The sequence below is a fragment of the Panthera leo genome, chromosome F3, assembly GCF_018350215.1.
Source record: "Panthera leo isolate Ple1 chromosome F3, P.leo_Ple1_pat1.1, whole genome shotgun sequence".
In the NCBI taxonomy this organism is placed as follows: Eukaryota; Metazoa; Chordata; class Mammalia; order Carnivora; family Felidae; genus Panthera; species Panthera leo.
In genome coordinates, this window is record NC_056696.1 from 12,450,918 (window position 1) to 12,471,219 (window position 20,302).

Consider the following 20,302-nt stretch of genomic DNA (forward strand, 5'->3'; position numbering starts at 1 on the left):
AAAAACATTTTTAAGGAAGATAACTGACTACCAAGAAATGGAGGATAAATTCCAAAGAGAAAAATGATTCCAAAAGGACAGTCTGATATGCAAGAATTGGTGACAAATGCATAGGTAAATCCAAGCAAACATCGGTGGTACGAAAGAAAAAAAAAAAAGGGTAACATGCAGACAAAAACCAAATGCCCAAAACAACAATGAAACCATGTAATTCAAGAAAGAAGATTGGCACTAAGGTGTTCTAAACTCTTTTAAGACTACAGAAGGGTGAAGATATTATACAACCCTAAGCAATTTAAATTAAATATGTATGACAAAGTTTCACAGCTAACCACGAGAGAAATAGCATAGAATTATGTAAACCCCAAACCAATAGAGAATACAGTAGGTAAAACAATGGCCACCCAAAAATGTCCATGACCTAATCCCTGGAACCTATGAATACATTACTTCACATGGTAAAAAGACTTTGCAGACTTGATTACAATTTCAGGCCTTGAAATAGGGAAATTATTCTGGATCATTCTCGTAGGCTCAGTGTAATCACATTCGTCCTTAAAATCAGAGAATCTTTCTGGTTGCGGAGAACCAGAGAGATGTCAGTGTGAGGTCTCAGCCTCACAGCCAGGGAAATGTGGGTGACCTCAAGAATCTCCTCCAGAGCCTCTGCAAGGGAATGCAACCTTACCAACACCTTGATCTCAGCCCGATGAGACGTGTGTTAAACTTCTGATCTACAGAACTGTAAGGCAATACATTTGTATTCTTGAAGCAACTGAATTTGTGATCATTTGTTATGGCTTCAACAGGAAACTATAGAGGAAAAAGAAACTGAACAGAGGAAAAACACCTCAATTAATTAAAAAAAAAGCAAGAATAAAGAAAAAGTACAAAAGCACCAAAGCGGCCAAAGAGTGGAAATTGTACAAAAATGCCAAAAATACAACATATGTAAACTGTACATGTACTAATCTTACCAAGGAAAATGAGGGGCATTTTCAGACAGAATTTTGCTTTTAAAAAAATGCTATGTGCTATTTATAAGAGACATACCTACAGCATAACATAGTATGACTGCAAGAAAAGAGGTGGCAAAAAAAAGACATTAATTAATCCAAATATATTATCAATCATTCTAGGGGAAGATGGCCACGGCTGGAGCTGAAAAGAAAATTCAGTTCTAATCTGTTAACTAGGAGCCCTCTGACTAAGAATTATAAAGGAGAAGGCAGAATTTGACTTGATGTTTACAGAGGAAGAAATCTCAATTTCTCTCTGGGAATTTAAGAATGAGAGGGCATTTTTTCATGGCATTATTTGGGGTACAGTTATGCTGTTGTTGGGGCTATCATGTAATCAGTAGTAAGTCATCTTGGACAGTGAGACCATAGATAAGTAAAGAGAAAAAGGTTAGGGGGTGAATTTTTAGGAAGGCCTTGGTAATTGAACTGCATGACTTTAATGCAATTCAGTGCCTTTGAGCAGCCAAAACTCAACTGCTCACTATGGTCCTAGGACGTTCTGTAAAATAACAGTAGTTAGTACTGCGAGAGTACTTTTCAGGTGAGAGCACACCTAAACGAATATTCTGCTGCTCCCCTCCTCTGAGAAGTAACCTACACAAAACTGTTAGGCCAACTGGCTTTAAGACATAAAACCCCAAGGGGCGCCTGGGTGGCGCAGTCAGTTGGGCATCTGATTCCTGATTACGGCTCAGGTCATGATCTCACGGTTCATGAGTTCCAGCCCCACATGGGCTCTGCGCTGACAGTGCGGAGCCTGCTTGGGATTCTCTCCCTCTCTCTCTGCCCCTCCCCTGCTCACGCTCGCTTGCTGTCTCTCTCAAAATAAATAAACTTTAAAAGAAAAGAAGAAAGAAAGAAAACTCCAAGAACAGGAATATGTGCACTCTTCAGGGCACGTGAGTGACTTCGACTCCACTCCCAGGACGGTGCTCCCTCCTCCCTCCACTCCCTCTATCTGCTCTACCTCGTCTTTCTTCAACTATATGCTGTAGGTTTCTGGTCACATGTGGCACCGCCCCTTTTGTCTCAGACCTGCAGGCCCTCAGGCCATCGTCCTCCCGCGTCCCCATGTTTAGCACAATGACCTGTGTGGAAGCCTGTCTCCGGTGCTCTGTCTCTTGTGCTGGGTGGGCTGTGAGGCGGCACAGAACCCGGACCAAGTGTGCGGGCGGAGGGGTTTGCCACGCAGACCCCTCTCTCCCCCGGGCAGGCCCCGAGGTCAGGACTGGAGGAGGAGAAAAGTTTTGGAGGTGACAAAGAAGCCTGTATCGTTCACTGTGGCGATGGCTTATGGGGGTGCACTTATCTCCAAAGTCCTCAAGTGGTATGCATTCAATTGGCTACAGCTTTTTTATGCCCATTATAACTCAGAAAAGAGATTTAAAGAAAGCAAGCAGGTAGAAACGTGAGTCAAATGTCGTATTTCTGTAGACTAAGAGAACTGGAAGGCCGAGGCCAGTTTGAGAGCTAAAGTGAACTATACTGAATCATCTGGATAACTGCCTCAAAATTAGCTGATGGGCAGCACAGAGATCAATTTTCCTTGGCGCTCCTATCATTTCTTTCTGGTGTAAAGAAGGGAGTTGAGTATGAGAAATACAACCGGGAGGGTACTGAGTTCATAAGTTATCCTTGTCCCCGTCCACACTGAGAATGAGGCTGAGTTACAGTTATTACATACAGGTTGTTTCTACGGGATCATGAGAGACGGTACGCGTACTTACTTCTCCAATGCCCTTTTTTTTTTTTTGTCATTTAAGTGAAAGAATACATTTTTTTAAACTCTTAAGTTCTGAAGAAGCTTATTTAAATCAGCCAAATGGTTGCTGGATTTACTAGCCCACACACAGTTAAGAAAGAATCAAAAAAGAAGATGGGGAAACAGTGTTAAGTCAGTAAAAATATAATACTGCATATATTGTTATTAATTATACAGCCCAAATATTTAAGAATTTTTTTAACATTTATTTATTTACCTTTGAGAGACAGACAACAGAGTGCGAGTGGGAGAGGGGCAGAGAGAGGGAGACACAGAGTCCGAAGCGGGCTCCAAGGCTCTGAGCTGTCAGCTCAGAGCCCGATGTGGGGCTCGAACCCATGAACCACGAGATCGTGACCTGAGCCGAAGTTGGACACTGAACCGACTGAGCCACCCGGGTGCCCCAAATATTTAAAATCTGTCTTCATATTCTTCTGGTCCTCCTCTTTTGAAATCAGTCCCACTCAACAGTATTTATCAACTTATTAATTAGAGGCTTAATGGAAAGAGAATGAGTTTGAGGCATATACAACAACGTTTACTGGTTTCTTTACTGTCCAAATCTACGACCGTGGCCAAGCTACTAACTGTGCTGTAAAATGGAATCAATGACATTCACTCTAGAGAAATAAGACTAATATATATGCAAATTGTAATTGCTATACGCATTATTATTTTATTTTGATCGGGTCATACTATTAACCCTGTTTCCCTAATTCATTTACTTCTGCTAGTTTAAATGAAAGCTTAAAGTCGTCTTGAACTGAGATTCACATGAAAAGTGCCTATCACAGTGCTTGGCATATATGTGCTGAAAAACATGTAAGCTATAAATATTTATTACTTGCAAATAAAGGAATTAGGGTAGATGTTTCCTTAATCTCGTAGACTTTCACCACGAGATCTCATAACAATGAGATTCCTCTTTATCTAACATCCTATTTTTTCCCCCCATTTCAGAGTTATTCTGGGAATGGTCTTCTTTTTTTTTTATGAGGTATTCACCACCCCTCTGATACATCACCACTTGTGTACTAATATCCACAATGAGCACCAGAGCACCCCGAGATTACAAAAGGCTTGTAAAAAGGGCTATCAGGGGCTTGTAAAGAGGTCACAGAAAGAATATTACTACCGGAGTTACTCAGAAGTTACGTAACCAGCTAGTTATTTTGTTGGTAGACCTCAAAATATAGTTTGACAGATTTTTTTTCCTCTCAAATTGAAGGGTATCTGGAGCTTTTTATATTGATAGCTTTACCTTCCACCGACGGTCCCTACTTTTAATTACTACAATAATCACTCCACACTGCCAAGAATCCCCCAAGATAAATATAATATACAAGCCAGAGAAACCGAAGCCAATAATGATGACAAAAGAAGTCAAATTTCAATTCAAATACAGTCATTCTAGCCTCAGAAGGTTGAAAACTCATAAAGGTAGAGACTGAAAATGAAAATGTCACTTTAGCAATGCTGCAAATTGATATGCAGGAGAAAAACCTTACTAAAAAGTCCTTGTTTTCAGAACAGCCTGATTTTTCAGCTGCATCTCCAACATTTTCTGTCTCTCTTCTAAATCAGAACTGAGGAAAAGTCAGGGCGACAAGTGCAGCTTTGACCACCAGTACAGAGAGAAGGCTAACGAGACAACTGGAAGGTTCCACGCCGCAGCCTCTCACCGTCACAGGAAGAGCCGCGTGCACTGGGAGGGAAGGGAGGAGCTGGACAGGTCGGCCGGAAGCTCTGCCTCCACACATAACTGTGTTCAGGGGCATAAACGGATTCATTCATTGATTCAACAAATTTTTGTGGGGCATTCCCTGTGAATAACTTACTGCCTGGGGCATCACAAGAACGGTCTTGAGGCATACAGTTGTGAACAAGACAGGTAAGTTTCTCTTCGCTATTGTGTTATTTTATTTTTATAACACTAGCTCATTCTTTCTTCGCTGGATCAGTCAATATTTATCAGACAGGCGTTAGGTCTGTGTATAAAGCTCAAAAATCAACGACACTCACTACAAACAATCTAGACAAAAACATCTTTGTCAACTAGATCAAAGGTCATCATTTGTAAGCAGGGAGGACATTTTTGAAAAAGGAAAGGGCAGATCATGAATTTAAAATTGTTATTCACTGACTGATTTAGCTAACACAAATACGCATAAGGAGATGTGCTACGTGCCAGAAGACATACAAATGAACTGAGACAGAGAGAGGATGACCGCTTTCCAGCACGCCTATTGCTACCACCCTCATTCAGGCTATTTTGCTAATTAAAGTTCTAAAAAAAAAGTCAACCTGTCAACCGTCAAACAAGTCAGGCAGAACAATGGGTTCTTTCCAGTAAACAACCTACAACTTTCTGCCTTTGAATCTCTTCTTAGTCCTTATTCCTCTGATCAGCATTCCCTCCTCTCAGCCTAACTGGGTAAAAATCCAATTCATCTTTCAGGATCCAGCTCAAATACCTTCACAAAGCCTTCCCCGATCTTCCACAACAAACTACTTTCTTCTGTTTCCACCGAGATTATGGCACTCACTACCTTTCTCCTATAAGCCATGTTTGTCCTACACACCAATACTCTTTTGTGTTCAAACATTCTCAGTTCCCAGTTAAATGCATGTTATGAAGAAAGATGAGGGCGTATAAAAAGTTTGTATTTTTTTTCTCCAGAAAATAATCACTGCCTAAGACTATGGGCATCACTTTGTTATCTGAGTGAAAAACAAATCACTGAATCTACTCCTCAAAATTCTAAAAATGTCCTAACAGCACATCGGATCACTGAATCAGAAAAGTGTCTATGTTGCAAAAACACAAGATAGAAATGAGAAATTAGACTTCGGTATCAGGACATACATAATGTTTTAAGAATGAAGAAAAGATTTTCTTACTTTTCTTTCCTACTGCCCAGTTGGCGAGCTGTGTATTGATCCCCATAGTCAATTAGCACCAGCTGTCGAGAAAAGACGTTCACTTTGTTGCCTATAAATAAATCTTCCAAGTGAAGATCATCATATTTGGTCCGCTTTAAAAAGGTACGGTGATTCTTCACATCATGCTAAAACAAAAACAACACAGTAAGACAAATAATTCTCCAAAGAGAAGGTTAATCTTATTATAAATTAAAAATGATTCTTTATTCTGCTCCATTAAACATTGGCGACATTGTTTCACTTTTGCTACAAATACAAATTGCATTTCTTTTAGAACTTCTGTATTTCCTAGCGGGATCCAATAATAACAGAAAAACTTATTACAAATTTAATACTTTAATAAACCATGAATAGAAAGATTTGTTCATTGCCAAACCATTTCAGCAAATTAGTGCTTCCGAAATCCCAGAGAAATTCCAAATTTCAGCTGTCTTGCCTAGACAAAACCCCAGTACCAAAGAGATCTACCTGTAAAAGGGTTGCCAGTGAAGAGACACAAAGAAATATGTGCGACTCTTAACCTGATCTTCTTCAATCTGACTTCTTGGAGAGATAACAGCTTTCAATATTGGTGACATATTTAGGGCCATGATAATCTTGATCTGCAACCACTTACCGCCTATTGCTTAATCTAAAACATGAACAATCCCACATCCGTTTTATAAACAAAAGATATGAATTACTATTTTCACATTAAAGATAAAGGTACAAAGTTACCCTCTTGTATTGGAATTCAAACACCAAAAAAAGAATTCCCAGTAATAAAAGAAAAAAATATATTATGAATTTTCAAAAGCAGCGACATAAAAGGCAATCCTATTCCTCTCCCTATCCCACATTCACTCCCTCTGCTGATGTTTAAGGGGGAAAAAAAAAAGGCTCAATTACCATTTCAACAGATCCATCCCCTGGGTAAAATAAAAGCTCATAACGTCGAAAAAGTGAAGCATTCGGATCATACCACTCGGCAATGAAAACGAATCTTTCCCCGTGATTCTGCAAAGAAAGAATTAACATTAACGTATAAAATATAAGCACTTCTTGCATAAACCATCTACGTTGAAGGCAAGAATTACCAAAGATTTGTTAACAAGTACATCTGTTACTATTTATTACATTCAAGGATTCTTCTTTCAACCATATATCAGTTACCAACATACCTTCAGAAATACTTCCTTCTAATTTCTCATTAAGTATCCTCAGCTATCTCAAAGATGACTTATGAACTGCTTAATACTTCACAACCATCCGATCACCCTGAGTAAATTAACAATTTTTTTAGAACATGAGCTCCTGATCGGACTACTGTAATAATTCAGCACATTTACATATAAACAGATCTGAAAGCAGATTTACATATAAACAGATAATAAACTGCTGTGAGAAAAAAATTCTGAGAGGCTAGCTCTCAATTACATGAGATTTTAACTTTCCTAAATTTAAGAATCCAGCAGAATTCGAATATTGTCATCATTAAAGTCACAGTAAACATCCTTTCTTTCCTTCCTAATTTCACACGATAGTATCTTTTTACAGAAATTGGAGAATGTGTTAGTCTAGGTCCTCTGAGAAGCAGACACCGAGACAGGATTACACTTGGCAAGAATTCTATTCCTGTAAGGGCAATTCCTAGAGGAGAAAAATGGGGAGGGATCCAGACCACAGTACAAATCTGACTGGAAGGAAGGAAAAGAGAGAAGGGAGGGAGGCATCATTCCAGATTGCTGTACAGTCCAAAGAGGGTTCAGCAAGACTGGCAGGCAGTGCCCCGGCCAGGGAGCCCTCAAGAGTTCCCACAAAGACATATTTAAGCAACGCTAATTATTAGCTAAGAGAAAATGAAGGTAAATTAAGAGACATACTATGACATTCGTGAAAGCCTTCCTTCACACATTTTTTTTCATATTCTTACAAATACGGCTTCTTAAAGTTTAGGTTTCACTGTGCGGTTCTAGTGTTGTGGTCCCCTTATAATAGAAAATTTAAATATTACCAGCTTACTAAATTTTTTACTCTCTATATTAAAATATTCACTCACTCGAAGACATCATTGAAATATTTCCTTCACTAAAATAAATAAATGAAATTAGAAAATGGAAGAAGTACGGATGCATCTAACTGAAGGTGATGGGGCAGGATGGTGAGGTCAATGAAAAACCAATGAAACTTGGCATCATTTATCCAGGGAGCCCAAACACAAAACTAATCAATCGTACTGCTTAATTCTGAGGCGGGTAATAGAATTTTGCACAATATGCTATCCAGAAAACAGTTTTAATATAAAGAAAATAAACGGAGGACCTACTGTTTCTGACTGACAAACTAGCTTAGAGCAAACCAAAGCAAGAAGAACTAGAAAAGTGGGATATGAAAAAAATATCTGTCTGAAAACCCTGGGGAGCCTCTAAGGCAGCCAGAATTTGATGATCCCGGATCTGGAAAGGCAGGAAGCTTACTGAGGTGGCCCAACATTCTTTGTGCTGCTTTTACTTGAGGACATGTGTTGAGTCTTATGTCAGCCTGGACAAGAGACAGAGAAGCTTAAGAAGAGCCAGCAGAGGAAAGCTGCCAAGAGGCAGAGAAGCCAGCAGAGCTTCTGACAACGTCACAGGGATATGGAGTGGCCAAGATTTGCGGGACAAAGATCCCGGGGAGAAGGACATTATAGAAAAGTGAGCTCATACCTGTGTTTGTTCTCTAGCCTCACAGCATGGGGAGAGAAAAATGGGTGTCTAAACCCACTGAAGAGGAACTCTCTTAACCCTCCCACCTTTTTGTTGATTCCTGGAGCACAACACTCTAGGAGCACAGGTAAACAAAAGGGTCAACTGTCCCTTACAAAGTTTACGAGTTATATGTTCACTCAACGCTTACTCCTTGACCACACTGAGGGGATACTTTCCCCATTCTAGCTCCCTGCATCTCCTGAAGTTCAATGATAAGCTATCAGATACACCAAGAAAGAGAACCAAGAGAAAAAGCAGACAATAGAAAGAGATCCATGAGTAGCTTACCTATTATCTGACAAAGGCTTGAAAACAATGAAGATAGGTATTAAAAAAATACATTGAGATGAAGAATTTCACCAGAGAGCCAGAATCTTTTTTTTTAAGTCAAGTGGAAATTCGAGAACTAAAAATAACTCTAATATAGCATTCGCTAGCTAGCAAAAAATATCCTCTAAAAAGTAAAGGTGAAATAAAGACATTTCTAGATAAGCAAAAAGAGAAAACTTATTACCAGTGTGCCTGCATTAAAAGAAATTCTAAAGGCAGTTCCAAAGGAAAAAGGAAAATTATACCAGATGATTCAAGGAGTTAAAGAAGGGGCTGAAAAACAGTGGAGACGTAAACATGTGGGTAAATCTAAATAAATATTATGCATGAAAATAGTAATAATGCCTTGTGGGATAGAAAATACATAGAATTTGGATGTATGTCAAAATGAATATAAAAGGTGTAAAAGGTAGACAATGTTCATCAAATTATGTACAGCAAAAAAAACATCTCCTACATCAGTTGCTCGACCTGTTCTCAAATTCCAACGAATATTCGTGAACAAGAATCTCTCTTAAAATAATAGATACGTGAATCAGGGACGTTCTGTTCAGTTTTCCACCCTCTATTATGTTAGAATGAATCTTCTCCCTCTCCTACTCCTCAGACAATGGGAAAACATTTCTCAGACTGTTTAACAAATCAGTGACATTCAAACTTTAAGAAATGAATGGCAACCCCTAATCATGACAATAACAATAATTTTTAAAGTACCTACTAAGTAGCAGGCTCTTGATATGATCTCATTTCATTTTCACAACAGACAAAATAGGTAGTACCCCTATTTCGTGGACAAGGATAGTAAAACTTAAAATTTTTGAACGCTGGTCCAAGGTTACATAACAAAGAAATAAGTGGGAACTCACTATGCTTTGTCCCATTAAACAGCACTGGCTATGAAAAATGACACAAAAGCCACTATTTAAGGACGTATCCATTCAATGGGCCTCCATCCACTAATGAACTGAGTTATTTATCTACTCCTCCGTGTAAAGCTAAATAATTCTAAACAGGGTCAAGTTTGTTGCCTTTATCAATCATTAGGAGAAGATTAATGATTAGGAAATGCAATAAGAGAATCCTCTCATTCCCTGTGACATCAAACATATTTCACAAATACTGCTTTTCAATTACATCCCAATTCCAAAATTTTAAGAATCAAGTCAGTGAAGCGTGTCCTTCTAAGATAGCATTGGTGTGTAAAATACCAAAAAATGTTATAAAGCGGATGCTATCTAGGAAATTACAGAAATTGTATTGTATTGCCCATAAGTTGCTGCTTTAAATCATTTTCACTGTGAGCATTAGTTATTCTAATGTAGTCATAAGCTCTAAAGGAAAATAATAAAGCAATTACTTTTTTAGGGTAAAGGGGGAAAAAGGCCAACAGAAACCAAAGGTCATACTTTATTGGAAAAAGAATAAAAGAGTTGTTAGCTTTAAAAATTCCCTCAGAACCACCTAATGATTGATGTTGACGGAAAAGTCTGCAACACTACACAGCACTTAAATAAATCTCTGATAAGTAAGCATCAGAGAAAGAGAGACAGAAACTATACCCACAAGATTTCAAAAATGCCTCAAGTTCTACCTGACCTCTTAGATTTTAACCTAGAGTTTCAGAACAGCATCTACACACAAAGAAAAAAAAAATCCTTCATATTCTCTTGGAAAATTATCCCATTCCTTCATTTATAACTGTGATTTATCTCAACAAGATTATTTAAAACTACATAAAAATAATAATGGAATTTCCATTTATGATGAGGAAAACTAACTCTCAAGCAGGTACTATGCCCTCTATGAAAAAGGGCCAACTATGCCAGGTACAAATTGTATCCAAATGCGATTTAAACTTCACTTTCTGATTTATCTTTGCAGTAGAAAGTCTGGTTACTTCGAGGAGTCAAAAGATGCCTCGGGGTGCCTGGGTGGCTCTGTCGGTTAAGTGTCCAACTCTTGATTTCAGCTCCGGTCATTATCTCATGGTTGTAAGACTGAGCCCTATGTTGGGCTCTGTGCTAGGCATGTAGGCTGTTTAAGATTCTCTCTCTCTCCCTGTGCCCCTCCCCAGCTCGTGTACATGCGATCCTCTCTCTCCCTCTCTCTCCAAAGAAATGGAATGGAGTGGAGTGGAGTGGAGTGGAGTGGAGTGGAGTGGAGTGGAGTGGAATGGAATGGAATGGAATGGAATGGAATGGAACGGAATGGAATGAAAAAGATGTCTAGAGGTATAGCAGTGGGACTTCTGGACTGGGCACGAAACAGGAGTGCACCTGAATGTCCCATTCAGGCTAGCCTTTTGCTCGCTGCCTGATATAGACACACCCACACACCTCCAACACCAAAGTTGCCTTTGAAATTTAAACATTTCTATTTTTCAGCTAAACTGAGCAAAGTCTAACAAAGAATGCGATTCCCCTTACATTATTGTCTTTTACTTATTTTTTACTTTACATCCAAGGTAGTTAGCATAGATAATAATGATTTCAGGAGTAGATTCCAGAGACTCATCCCCTATGCATAACACCCAGTGCTCATCCCTACAGGTGTCACGCCCATCACCCCACCCACAACCCCTCCAGCAGCCCTCAGATTTGTTCTCTGTATTTAAGAGTCTCATGTTTTGTCCCCCTCTTTGTTTTTATATTATTTTTGCTTCTCTTCCCGTATGTTCATCTGTTCTGTATCTTAACCCCTTTTATTATTTTAATGATGTCAAAATTGAAAATCATTTTGTTTGAACCCTTCACTTTATGGGTAACAAAAACTGAGGCCCAGTGAATATAAATGACTTCCATAAGGTTACAGAGCTAGTTCATGACCGAGCCCGACCAGGAAGCTACACGTGCTGTGACTCAGAGATTTCCATGGGACCAGACCTCCAGGGCCAACTCAAGAGGGAGAAACTAACACGGAAGTAGTACGAAGGGACACCTCCATTTTTGGGTCACAGATCTGAGGAGAACGTCACTGACTGGATGGTCACAGGGACAGTAAAGGTTTCAGCTTCCATCGGACATAGGCTTCTGCAGAGCATTTAAAGATCACACGGTAGCACAAAGAGACTTTTTCTTAAAGTAGCCAAAACGTTTTCCTTCTTCTGGACATTCTAAATATAATTTACACATAAAAAGATAATGGATCCCTCGCACTCAAGCGCACTGTGTTCCAATTTTGTAACTAATCACTAATGGGCCATCTAGTTTTTGTTTGGGTTTTGGCATGTCTTTTTTTTAGCGGCACCTTGGCACAGTGAATATTTTAAGCTGAAGGAGCTTGAGAAAACCGCAAAAGAAGAAGGTCACTTTGACCTTTTCCTAAGCCTCTTCCCTGAAACAGGTTATAAATCCCTCGTGTGAGAGGTGCCTTCCCAGAAGAAAGCAGCATCCTTATCTCTCAGGACAAAGGAACATGGAAAAAAAAAAGAATCCCAGCAAACAGGCCTTGCTATCCTTATGATGGCTCCCATATCACATAAAACTTAAATCAATTTATATGTTTTCTCCTATTAATCTGTCTTTGTCAGTATTCAGACATAGCCAGGGACCCTAAGAAGGTCAAGGAAAATGTTTTCCTCCCCTACAACTCCCTGAAAGGCTAAGTAGAAAGCCAAAAAAATGGAATAGAAGCTTTCAGGCGCTGCACTGGAGGGGGAGGGTGCAAAGAGGGGTAGGGTGAAAAGCCAAATAGACCTTAAGTCACAGAGAGCACAGTGGTTGTGCAAGATGGCAAATAGTAAGAAACAATATGCTGATGATTATGTAAACAACAGCTAAATGTGACTCACAGTGGGGAAACGGTAATCAGAGTATCGAACAAAAAGCAGTTCTGTTCCTGCTGCAAAAGATCAGCATTGAACAACATAATGAGCATTTTTATTGCCACGGAACTTGGGTGATGATGACCCAAATCTTTAATATTCAATTCAAAATCCTGGGCTAGGTAGGGAACAGTTGTTCAGAAGGACACTGAAGAGTATGTCAGAAATAGCTGCCGCTGGGGAGTATGTGGTGTGTGAGGGGGTGGCGGGGGGCGGTGGGGGTGGGGAGGCTACTTTTCAATGTACACCATTATGAAATGTTCCACCTGATTGATGCTTGTATTTTTTGTTATTGTTTAATGTCAAGAGGGGTTAAATTGTTTTCTAATTTGTAGTTTTCTTTATAGTTTAATTTTAAATTACACTGAAAACCTGAAGCTGGTCTTTCTTTTTTTCTCTTTCACTGTGTAAGAATTTAACTACATAAACACCCAACAAAGATTAATACTCATCAGTAGACCCTTCTTCACATCGTATTTCATCTATAACCTTGGGAGTTCTCTTCTATTAGCCATACTATAAAATCAGAATGGGAAGACAAAAACAGAAAACAAAGAAACAAAGGAAACAAGCAATGGGTATAGTAACAGGAACGTTAAGGAAACCTCCCAAGTGCCCGTATAGGCCTCACTACCTGCCCTCTGAAAAGCAGAAGGCAAGGCCATCAGACTATGTACATTACCTTATTCCCATCCACCAATTCATTTGTCCAACAAACAGAGCACTTGCCATGTTCTATGTTCTATGCCAGGTACTCAGGTATGTCAAGATATGACAATGGCAATTAGAAACAAACCCGGTCCTTACAATCTAGCAGCCAGTCAAGCAATTTCGAGGAACTTAGAACTACTGGCTCTGGATTGATTGTTCTGCTCTTTCACAGTTGACTCAGTTAACAGAAGTCATTTTGATTTTGTACTTAAAATCCATTCTGCACTGATATGACCACTCATCAGAATGTGCTGTACAGCACGTTACAATTTTTAATTTCCCTTTGATGGTACGCTTCTTCAAATGTAGAAAAATCTCAGATTGTTTTTCCCAACTTACTTTGTTACACCTAAAAAAGGAAAATGTCATTTTAAAATGTAGCATATGAAAATTGCATCTATTCAAATGCATTCCGGAATGAGTCACTTCCCAGTGCAGCCATTTTTTAAAATAGTCAGATTATACCATGCACATGCTAATGATGTAGGTAAATTCCTTCCATTCATTTTGAAAACATTTTCCCTTCTCTCAATTCCTTGTAAGAAAAAAAAAAAAAATAGGGGACAACCAACAGAAATAATAATATGCTTCCGTAAAACAGGTGAAATTTAAAAACCACATGTATATTGGCTATAAATCATGATAGTGGCTGAACTTGCAGACAATGCTGGAAGAAAGGACAGAATCAGTTGATTCAATACAGTTGAGTTGGTGACATGTGGGCCCGTGTTATCGCCTGAAAGTGTTCCACCACCAAATGCCATGCCTCCGGCGCTCTGTTCCCTGCCCACATCCTCCTGTCCTTGCACTCGGGTTGTCCAACTTCTCCCTCTTTCCAGCGTAACGGTCCTTTCACACATCGCCAACCCACCAGCCTGTCTTTCCTTCACTTCCTTCCTCATCCAGCTTAGGTTCCTTGGTCTGCCATTTCAATCATTATCTTAACAATTCTTCTCATCCAAGACCCAGCCCTAAATGAAGTTAACTAACCTGTGCTTGCTCCGTGCCTGTGTTTTACGGTTCTGTGCCTTACTTTTAGGTCTATGATGCATTTGAGTTAATTTCTGTAAAGGGCGAGAGTTCTGTGTCCATTCAGTTAGAGGTATAGACAGGCAGATACAGTGTTATTTATTCGTTGAGGTAGGTAGGTAGAGAGAGAGAGAGAGAGAGAGAGAGACTTCCTAGAGCATCAGTCTTTCTTAATGGTAAGTAAACATTTTTACATTATAACAAACATATATATTATTGAACAGAATGTAAAACTCACATAATTTCACATAACTTATAAGATAAAATAGGTGATTTTAAGAAAATCTCCCCCCTAGTTTTGAAACTCCACATGAAATGACATTTGAAAGGTAACCAAGCCTGTGGAAAATCAAATCACACCACCCCTCTCTTGGTCACTGCTTAAAGGAAGGCCCAGTCATACACGGACCATGTGAAACTAACAATCTTCTCCAGGCACACATGCCTACCCTTAGTTCAAGAGTAAGTTTATTAAACTCATATCATCAAGTATAATCGTGTCTTGGCCTCGTCTACTTCAATGTTACGGGTCAGAAAGAACCACTGTCCTCCTGATGACCCTACAGCCATCGTTCACCACATCCTGATTGGACCTGGCCCTATCAGGATTGCGCAGTGCAATGCCTAGACCAAACAGAGTCTGCTCCTGCTGCTGCTGCTGCTGTGATAGTTGCTATGATTCGTGAGGAGTAGCTGGCATGGCCCGGCACTGTGCTGCTCGAAGGGAAGACCCAGGAAACTATTAAGGGCTTACTTTTGGGTCGGCTGGGGAATACTTCAGAATGCCTAAAGGCATGGGCTCTAGAGGCCGACAGACCTGGGCTATGTGGCCTTGGATACGATATTCAACCTCTCCAAGCCCTGGTTTCCGGATCTGTAAAATGGGACTATTAATAAACTTTCCTCCTAGGGTAATTGTGGGGATTAAACGCCTCAGTGTGCGGAAGTCACTTGGGATTTATGTTGCCTACGTCTTTCCAGCAGTGACAGTGGCTTGTAGAGCCATCTGTGACTTTAGCGCTGCACTGGCCTTGTTCTGATATATAGGGAGAGCCTCTCTTGATTTGTGATACTGCAGCCTTGGCTGCAGCAAATCCTAGTCAGTAGTTTTTTTTAAGGCCCTTGCAGAAAAATCAGTATGAAGGAAAAAAGATTTTGTGAAGGACAGAAAAATAGAAATGTGACTGAAATTGTACGTTTATGAAAAGCTACTGAATGTATAGTTATTTCTGCAATACTAAGCAATTTTTTATAAAGGACATGTTAATAAATCAGAGTAGGAGCACAGAATCTTGCCTTTTAGAGAGCTCAAAGTGTTCACCAATAAGAAATTGAGCAACAATTTTCTTTCTGAGTTTTATAACATCATCTGTTACCCAATATAATCATTAGGATTATAATTCAAACTTCCCAAAGGAAAGACACCATTGAAAAAACCATAAATCATACCAATATATCAATCAACATGAAACTACTGTTGCAAATTATAGCTGTGAAAAATTAAACCCTGTGCTTCGGCTTAGCACAGAAACCAAAGATACTATGGAAAATAACAATAAAGTATTCCCGTTCTAGAGTTAATATTTAAAGTCATGCTAGATATTATACTTACTAGCAACCAATATGTCCAAAAGAGCAGGTATCACACGTTACCATTTAACTACTCGAAGATGCAAACTACTTAGGTGAGTAGGGGTGCAGGGCCAAGCAGGAATCCGAGGAGCTACGTCTATGAAATGAGAAGAATATCTGAACAACTGGCCTCCAATTCTACAAAGCAAAGCAGAAGTGCTCCACACTTGATTTAAGAGACAGGAATCTTCCAGATGAGAAAGTACACACCCAAGGCTTCTCTGATATCAGAAATAAAGCGCAGAAAATTCCGTCAAATAAATTACCAAAATCTCCACTGAATGGCTCACCAGTAAATTAAGGCATGTTTTCAAGTAATTTTTTAGTCCTGATAGTACTAAGCCTGGGGGAAAGGCAGAAGAAATTGAAAGTCATACTTATCTAATCTCACATCAATAATAAATTCAGAAGAAACAAAATGCTAACACGGATGGAAAAGTACTTCATCCAATTCACAAGCGCTCGGGGTGAAGAATGAGTTCGTGCATGTATGTGCATTTGTGTGCATCTTAAGTGAAGAGGAATATTTCTGAATAATACGTGGTAATAGTATGAAATCATCTTCATTGCATTTTAAATGTCTCCAATGCCACTTAACAAGGAAAAGTCCCTTATTCTTCCAGGGACCTCGTATTTTGGTTAGGCCTCAGGAGAGCATAGGAAAGTACTAAAGACATAGAATTCTTTAAAAAAAAACAAAAACAAAAACAGGAAAAAGAAAAAGAAGGCAGGAAGGAAGGCAGGCAGCACCATTATTGTTATTTTTAGGGTACCAACTATCATAAGCTTGTATGAATCAGGAGTCACTGTTAACATCTGATTGCTTATACTTACAACTCTTGCAATGTTCTCTAACCCGCTACTATTTTAGTTAACCCTTACAAATCTTATTTACCCCTCAGAAAAGTTAGAAATAAATCCTGAATTAAGCAGGTAGGGAGGGAAAGGGAGACAAGCTACACAGTTTGTCAGGCATATTTAGAACCCAATCTCAGTTGATTCTTGCCACAACCTGTCATGGAGGCTCTCCCTCTCATTCTCACCGATGAGAAAGAGGTTCAAGAGGGAAGTTAATTATCCAGGGATTCTGCAGATCAAACACCTAGTCAGGGCCAGAGCTGGGATTCAAACAAAAGTCTGATGTTAAAAATCAATACCCATTTCCAGACATCAAAAGCATTGAATCAAGAAAAGAACCAAGAGTTCTGGATCAACCAAAAGAGAAACACAGATGGGAGACAGTGAGAAAGGTAGCCTGTCTACAAGGTGTATCTCAGCACAAAAGCAGACAGTGATAAGAAACTAGAGGTCACTAACAATGGAAGATTAGTTGGGCCTCAATTCTAGAAAAATAGGAACTATTCTAGAGTTGTAAAAGAGCTCTGACAGGTTACTGAAGCACTTCTTACATGTTTCTGACAGTTGCACGTAAGATGTACTGTAAGAGCCAAAGTCATCTTGAGAAAGAAGGTATCACAATTCTGCATTTCGAGCTATACTACAAAGCAACAGTAATCAGAACAGTATGGTACCGGCACAAAAACAAATATGTTGATCAATGGAACAGACAGAGAGCCTGGAAATAAACCCATGATTATACATACGGTCAGTAAACCTACGACAAACAAGGCAAGAATATACAATGGGGGAAAGACAGTCTCTTCAATAAATGGTGCTGGGAAAACTGGACAGTTACATGCAAAAGAATGAAACCAGGCCACTTTATGGCACTCTACACAAAAATAAACTCCAAATGGATTCAAGACCTGAATGTGAGACGTGAAACCATAAAACTCCTAGAATACAATATAGGTAGTAATATCTTTGACATCAGCTGTAGCAACATGTTTCCAGATATGTCTCCTCAGGCAAGGGAAACAAAAGCAAAAATAAACTATTGGGACTACACCAAAATAAAAAGCGTTTTCACAGCAAAGGAAACCATCAACAAAACAAAAAAGCAATCTGCTGAATGGGAGAAGGTATCTGCAAATGATTTATTCAATAAAAGGTTAATACCCAAAATACATGAAGAATTTATTCAACTCAACACCAGAAACCCCCAAATAATCCAATTAAAATGGGCAGAGGACCTGAATAGACATTTCTCCAAAGAAGACATCCAGATGGCCAACAGACCCATGAAAAGATACTCAACATCACTAATCAGCAGGGAAATGTAAATCAAAACCATAATGGGGTATCACCTTTCACCTGTTAGAATGGCTAGAATCAAAAAGAAAATAAGTGGGGCGCCTGGGTGGCTCAGTCAGTTAAGCGGCCGACTTTGGCTCAGGTCATGATCTCGCGGTCCGTGAGTTCAAGCCCCACGTCGGGCTCTGTGCTGACAGCTCAGAGCCTGGAGCCTGTTTCAGATTCTGTGTCTCCCTCTCTCTGACCCTCCCCCGTTCATGCTCTGTCTCTCTCTGTCTCAAAAATAAATGTTAAAAAAAAAAAAATTAAAAAAAAAAAAGAAAATAAGTAACAAGTGTCGATGAGGATGTGGAGAAAAAGGAGCACTTATACCCTGCTGGTGGGGATGTAAATTGGTGCAACCACTGTGGAAAACAGTATGGAGGTTTCTCAAAAAATTAAAAATAGAAATAACCATATAGTTCTACTACTGGGTATCTACCCAAAGAAAATTAAAACACTAATTTGAAAAGATATATGCACCTTATGTTTACTGCAGCATTATTTAAAATAAGAGCCAAGATAAGAAAGCAACTCAAGTGTCCATCAATAGATGAAGGAATAAATAAGATGTGTGAGATACACACACAATGGAATATTGCCCAGTCACACACACAAAAATGAGATCTTGCCATTTGTGACAAACCAGATGGACCTAGTAGGTATTATGCTAGGTGAAATAAGTCACAGAAAGACAAATATCACATGACTTCACTTATATGTGCGATCTAAAAGACAAATGAATAGACAAGCAAAAAGAAGAAACCGACCCATGAATACTGAGAACAATCTGATGGTTGCCGGAGCGGAAAGGGTGAGAGGGCAGGCAAAACGGGTGAAGGGCAGTGGGAGATACAGGCTTCCAGTTATGAAATAAGTAAATCACAAGGATAAAAGGTACAGCACAGGGAATACAGTCAATGATATTGTAATAGCACTTGTGGTGAATACAACATAACCTAGAGACTTGTTGAATCCCTATGTTGTACACCTGAAACTAACGTAACATTGTATGTCGACTACACCTCATTAAAAAAAAAAAAATAGATGTGTTGCAAGAGATCAAGGGAAAGGAGTTGCTCAGTCAACGTCAGATTTCTAGGGAATGAAAATCAGTTCACAGAATAGAAAGGCATGCATAAAAGAAAAAACTGAGGTAGTAACAGTAATATGATGTGGTGTTACATATTCAAAGACACAGCAGATGTTAGATATCTGTCTGGAAATGTCTTCATTCCACCTCCATTTTTCTGAAGGGTATTTTTGCTGGTTCTAGAATTCTGTGTTATATGATAGGTATTCAGGAATGCATCTTGAAAAACAATATTCTGGACCCTTCTGCCCCCACACAGTAAATCAAGAGATCATCCCAAGAAACTTTAGTTTTCCAAAAAAAAAAAAAAATGTATTTTTAAAAACCTGAGGGCATTATATATAAATGAGCTATTATATGTCTGAAATAGTACTAGACTTCTAGTTTCTGAAATTGTAAAAACTGAAAATTTTAAGTGCCTGCTGCTTGCATATTTTACACTTCTAGAACTCCAAAGAGTCATTGTTAAGATATAAATACTAATTGCCAGTCATCAAAGTGTCAAATTGAATAGTTCACTCTTAAACAACTTGGAGGTTCGGGCACCCACCCGCGCTCGGTTCAAAATTGAGTATAACTTTTGACTCCTGTAGGAGCCAAGGGCAGGCTGCCCAAAATGTGCCACAATGGCATATTATTTCGAACTGAAGCTACTGGGGGAACAGCCAGTGTCGGGACACTCGGACCCCCTCCCCAAGGCAGAAAATAAATCTCCCTTATGAAAGATGCCCTGCCTGTACTAAGAAGTAAAAAGACATCCTTATCACCAGAGGTAGAAAGTTTAAAGCTGACAAAGCTGTAGGAACAAACCTTGTTACTTTCTAACTTCTACCTCAGCCCAAATTCCCCTCAGAATTCCTTACTAATTAAAGCTCCCAAACATGTTTTCCTTCCCCTGCCAATTCCTCACAAATGTATTGTCTCTTTGTCTAAAGAACATAGAAACTACCTGGTTTGGTCATTTACTTGGGTCTCAATTTCATTACTGGGCCTCCACGCAAACGTACAACTTTGATTTTGCTCTCCAGTTACCTCTCG

At 39.3% G+C, this 20,302-nt stretch overlaps 1 protein-coding gene across 2 annotated transcripts in view; it reads right to left on the reverse strand.

Moving 5' to 3' along the window:
- Positions 1-20,302, reverse strand: part of NME7 (NME/NM23 family member 7) — a 260,266-nt gene that overhangs the window by 204,821 nt on the left and 35,143 nt on the right. For both annotated transcript variants that reach the window (XM_042925970.1, XM_042925972.1), the window contains 2 exons: positions 6,616-6,723; positions 5,686-5,852 (listed from right to left, as the gene is read on the reverse strand). In XM_042925970.1, coding sequence (XP_042781904.1) covers positions 5,686-5,852; positions 6,616-6,723 — 275 coding nt within the window. The remainder of the gene's footprint in view (positions 1-5,685; positions 5,853-6,615; positions 6,724-20,302) is intronic.